Raw genomic sequence first — 5675 nt, 5'->3', positions numbered from 1 at the left:
CTCCAGTCTTGTTAGTCACATTTTTCATATCACAAACTCCAGTTTCTAGGTGATTTTCTTATGACTTTCACTACTCGTTTTCAGCTTCTCAGAACTCATCGATGCGTGCATTCAACTGAAAAGTCGCGTGTCCTAAAATCGTAGTTTTGTATCCGAAACTAAAATATCGAAGTGATCTGTCAAGGTTTGAAGCATGAGGAGCATTTTGCAGCAGGAACTGTACAAGAATCTGAAATTCATATCTAAATCCGTCAAAAGCATTTCCATTTTCATAGTCAAAAATAATCCATCTGCATTCTAAGTGCCGGATTATGAAATGTTGGCTGAAACTGGATTATGACAACAATAAATATCAACAAATGGAACCCATTAGTGGAAACCTTTTAGCACTAATTCCTGTCTGAAAAATGGAATTATTTCAGAAAATCGAAGATTACAAGAACAGAGTTCAGAAAAAAGTGTTCGGAAACTTCTGGAGGTCACAAATCAATTGGTTCAGAACAGTTAGCGTCATGGGTCACTTCATGTAACAATGTGAAACCAATTTCAGACAGTAAAACACCAAAACTTCTATGAAAGTAATTTATAAATAGATGTTGCTACCCAAATTAACCTGATTTAATTTTAATTATACCAGTCATTTTCAGAAGAAACGTCATCTGGAATCCATAGGGCATGGATAATGTTTGTCCTTCTGTATAAAGTATACTGCTTAACACATTTCTCTGGTATTTCATGATTCTTGATCACATTCTCTCCTTCTCTCCTGATGTGCCGATATTCTCCGTGACTTTCCATATTTTGAGAATTTTGAAAGTTTGTCGAAACGTGTAATCAACTACTGCTTGATTTCTTGGTTTGTCTGAAATTCGTAGTTTTGGATCCGGAAGTATGTATAATCCAAGTGATCTGTCGCGGTTCAAAGAATGTATCTGAACAGTAATAAAATTAAACGGTATTTGTGGAAACGTCCGTCTAATAAGAGTCCTTCTAATAGATTTTTGAGCATTAGAGGGGTAAATAAACCCCTACTCTTTTCATTATTTTAATCTAGTTTCCAGAAACTTCTCAAACTTCGAAGAGGATTCTTATTGTTTGAACCTTGACAGATCACTTCGATATTTTATGTAATTCCGTACACAAAACTACGATTTTAGGACACGCGACTTTTCAGTAGAATACACGCATCGATGAGTTCTGAAAATCTGAAAATGAGTAGTGAAAGTCACAAGACTTTAACAGATCACCTAGAATTTGTGACAGAAAATGTGACTAACAAGAATGAAGTTATCTGAAATTTTAATTTTGAGTCATAGGATATGGTATGTGTTCATCGCATTCTACATATAGTTTTTGGTTAGTAGGGCACCTGATGTTCCAATCCTGCAGACATTCTTATCCTTCAATCCTATTTTCTTATGCTTTACGCCATCTTGATTGGTTTTAGTCGCAGTTTTTGGAATGGGGATAATCTGAGGATAAGTACCACAGTAGAATACAAAATCATCGGGAGCAAAAATTTAAATTCGGACTGCAAACTCCAGACAAATCAGCCAAATCAGGAAAACATCCTCTGGGTTGGAAATGAAGGACACTGCGCACTTGGAGAAAACCTGAATGCCGTTCCAGCAAGATAGATTATTATACAGATATGTTGATCAAGATTCTGAAACAGTTTAACACAGAGCCAACAGGTCGATTATTTGCAGGATCGTGCTGCTTCACACATGTCTTGGATATCCAAATTGAAATACCTGAAAATATCTCACACCGGATTCTATAAGGAAATGCTCCTGACGTCTTCCCATATCTTTTCAACATTACAGACATTCTGCTGCTTCATAGAGTTAAAGTTTGGCAACATAGATTAGATGTACATCTATAATTAACGTTGATGTTTGCAGTTCTCAGAAAAGTTTTCTTCGTGATTTCATAATAATACATTTCAATGAAAATTTGGAGCCTACAAGAATCTGCTTTGTCTGTGACGTTCAGTGATGGATTTTATTGAAACTTATTTTGAGACTTGGGTATACTATAAACCAATTGGACCGTATGAATCAACTCATGGAAATTTGGAGAACAAAGAATGTTGAAGGGAGTTATCCAAAACATGAAAGTATAGAAGGTTGCCGCAAAACTACAGGCAATGTATAAATTAAAAAAACTTTAGGAGGCTAGAACTTGTTAATTTGTCATTAATTTGTTATAGACTGGTTTTCTGTAAAAAAGAAAACAAAACTGTTTCTCATAGTCAGGGAAACTACAAAAACATTTACTCTGAGAATATGTGCTCAGAGAGTCTAAAGTGCAAGTGTCTCGCAGCAGATTGTAGTTTGTAGTGGCCAGGATAAGCGGATTACCAGCAATAAGTAGTTTGTCGAAATTCCATTTGAAATCGAGTTGGTGACATCAAACCACTTTATGTAATATATCTAGATTTCCTTTTGAACTTCAACTTTTCAATCTTCAAAATAAGATTCTAAAGTAAAAATTACTGTCATTTCATTGTTGTTCGAACCTTGACAGATCACTTTCTACTTCCGGATCCAAAACTACGAATTTGCAGACATACCAAGAAATCAAACCCACGACTTTTCAGTAAATTATACGCTACGATGAACACAAATTATCTGAAAATGGAAAAAGTCACGGAGGAGATTCGGCACATCACATTGAACTGATATTGGAGATCAAGAAGCAGAACAGTTAGATTTGAAAACAGGGTCAATGTCCTGAAATTGAAAATTTGAACAGAATAGTATTATTGAAATCGGTATAAAACTGGCCTAGAATCCATCAATTCGGTTATTGTGGTATCGTAATCTTTTAAATATCAGATTTGAAAACAAATCGAAATTGAAAAACTGTACGGTTCTCAGCCGCAAAGTTTGGAGGGACAGCGGAAGGTCTATGGCTGAAAGGGGATAGCGGAGTATCGTTGTCACTTTCAATTTGAGAATAAATTTTATTTTAATGATCGATAGACATATTCCGCATGTCACAAAATAAAGATTTTATGTTTTTTTGTGTTGATTTCTTGCTCTGCATCATACAATGTGATAAATAAAGTTGTAAAAGCGATTTGAATGTGAAAACGACACTCCGCTATCCCCTTCTATACTTTCCGGTTGAGGTAGTTATAATTGCAATGTACTTACACCATTAAAAACCGTTCCCAAAAATGAACTTTGATATATTTTTTTATTCCAGTATTTCTCCAGACTCTTCAAAATCTTTGCGACCACATAATCCAATAATTCCTGTCTGAAAACTATTTCAGAAATGGGATTAAAAGAACGGATTGCAAAAAACGTGATAGCTGAAACTAGAAGACACATCTCAAACTTTTAGCACTAATTCCCATCTGGAAACTATTTCAGAAGTTCAGAAGTTTAAGGAATAAAAGAATTACGAATTCCAGGAAAAAGATGTGCTGAAACTAGATGAAACCTTTCAAAGCTATTTATTTATTCTACATGCAGACTAATTATAACAAGGAACTAATATGTAATTGTTGGAAAAATGTGGACTCCGGGTTACTGTAGCTGTTCAGTTTCAAATCGAGAAAAGAAAAATGACAAAAACATATGATTCAGATTATAGACGATCCACAATTCCAAAAAATTGGAAAAAACAAATCCTGTTTGAAAGGTATAGCACAGTTTTTTTTTCATTTTATCAGTGCTCTAAGACATTTCAGAAATAGTATGCTACAGTATGTCTCTATACTTCTTAGCCCACAATTATAGTTCCGTTTCAATTCTTTGCTTCAGAACATGCGACTTCGAATGCCTTAACACCCCTGGAACCTGAGCCAAGAAATTTCGAAAATGTTACAGTATACCACAGTATGCCTCTGCTCCTTTAACACGGGCTACAGTATCCTTCACTCTCTTTTTCCCATGCTTTCTCTACACCTCTCGTCTCCAACTTTTCTCCTAACCCCCTGTCGTTCTCTCGTTCCCTCGTTCCCCTTTTCAAAACCACGCCCATTCTCCTTATCCTGCAGACAGTGACGTTCGAAAAAGTCTGAAACTCCTTAAACTCCGCCCATGAAAGCCCTTTCAGACCAATTTCAGCAAGGCCACACCCCTTTCAGAGCACTATAAAAACCGTGTGTCGGGCAACTATTTCGAAGTCTTCGATTGGATTCAATCGTCTTCAAGTTCTCCCTCCCCCTCCAAGGAACAATATGTCCTTCCGAATCTTCGTCTTCCTTCTCGTCCTCATGGTCTTCTTTCACTCCACTGCTGATGGTCACCACCACAAGCACCACAAGATGCACCACCACCACCGTGAAGATGGCTCTGATGACAATTCGGGTATCATTGGCAACACGGACTCTGCTCAAGAGCTCCTCAAGACGGTCTCAGAAGACAATCAAATGCTCTCTCGCTCCACACGTGCTCCGGATGCGGATGTTCAAGGTGTCAAGAGGCGACTCTGTGGAAGAAAAGCAACCATCTTCGTGTTTGATGTCTGCGGAAATGCCTGTCAATCCAGTAAGCTTATACAACATTAGTAAAACACTGACTATACAACTTCCACATTTCAGAAACGGGTTTCAACTTAGCAACGCACTGTTGCCAAGAGAAATGCAATTCGGACGAAATTAAGATCCATTGCTGCCCCACCACCCACAACGCCTGAACACTCCTCTCCTCCAATCAACTTCTCCTCCTGCTCCTCCTCCTCCTCCTTCTCCTACACGACGACTCCACACAGTGGACTCCGCCCTCCCAGCTCTCTTTAAATGGCTTGTTTTTTGTCTAACTCTTATCAGTTTAATAGTCAGTTCTTAAATAAATGAGTTGTGGCCCGAGACGTCTACCTTCTTCTCTTTTTCAGAGTCTCTCCACTTTCCGCTATCTTCACGTATTCCGATACGTAATAGGAACAATTTCTCAGAGCAAGATTTGGGAATAACACTATGACAGAGGAGCATAATTGGAGGTTGAGATGTAGTTTCAGGTTTCTCACATGGTTAACACCATACTACATACGGAACAGTTGGGCGACGTGCAGATGCAGACTCCTACTTTCCTTATAAACTTCACGTCTTCATATCCGGTGATAGAAGACTCTGAAGACTCACTGGAGATAAGAGATCACAAGAAATAACGTGCGATTTCGGGGAATATGGGAATGTTGAACGAATGAAATTGTGTTAAGGAAATCTATTGGCAACTGAGAAAAAATGGGACACCTTGGGGTTCAAGGAAAAGTTAAACGAAGAAATAAATAATACGAAGAGCCACTAGCAGACAAGAGAATTGAGGCAGTAACAGCTTTGCCTAAATGAGCCAATTCGAAGGAGCTCTGTCCTTTTATATGCAAGAGGAGACACAGGAGACACAGAATTCTAAAGATAGAAGTGCAAATGTTTGGTCATGTGCACTCTCTCGTACTTCTTCTTGCTTCTACGAGGGATTAGTAATATCCATGGAAACCGCACGATGTCTACTCAGCCGGAAAGTTTGGAGGGACGGCGGAATGGAGGGGATAGCGGAGTGTCGTTGCCACATTCAAATCGCTTTTACAACTTTATTTATCACATTGAATGATGCAGAGCAAGAAATGAACACAAGAAAACATAAAATCGTTAATTTCTGATATACGGAAAATGTTTGTCAATAAAATATTACCTTTCAGGAACTTAATTATATATTTTA

General features: G+C 37.8%; 1 protein-coding gene across 1 annotated transcript; it reads left to right on the top strand.

Annotated features, from left to right (window-relative positions):
- Window positions 1–4256: 4256 nt before the first annotated feature.
- On the top strand, window positions 4257–4756 carry GCK72_011691 (uncharacterized protein; the record flags this gene model as incomplete). Its single annotated transcript, XM_053728623.1, has 2 exons — window positions 4257–4505; window positions 4577–4756. The coding sequence occupies 2 exons, from the start codon at window positions 4257–4259 to the stop codon at window positions 4754–4756; spliced, it is 429 nt and encodes a 142-aa protein (XP_053588200.1).
- Between the last annotated feature and the right edge of the window lie 919 nt (window positions 4757–5675).

Source organism: Caenorhabditis remanei, chromosome III (genome assembly GCF_010183535.1).
Source record: "Caenorhabditis remanei strain PX506 chromosome III, whole genome shotgun sequence".
Classification (NCBI taxonomy): domain Eukaryota; kingdom Metazoa; phylum Nematoda; class Chromadorea; order Rhabditida; family Rhabditidae; genus Caenorhabditis; species Caenorhabditis remanei.
This window is presented reverse-complemented; position numbering and strand designations above follow the sequence as displayed.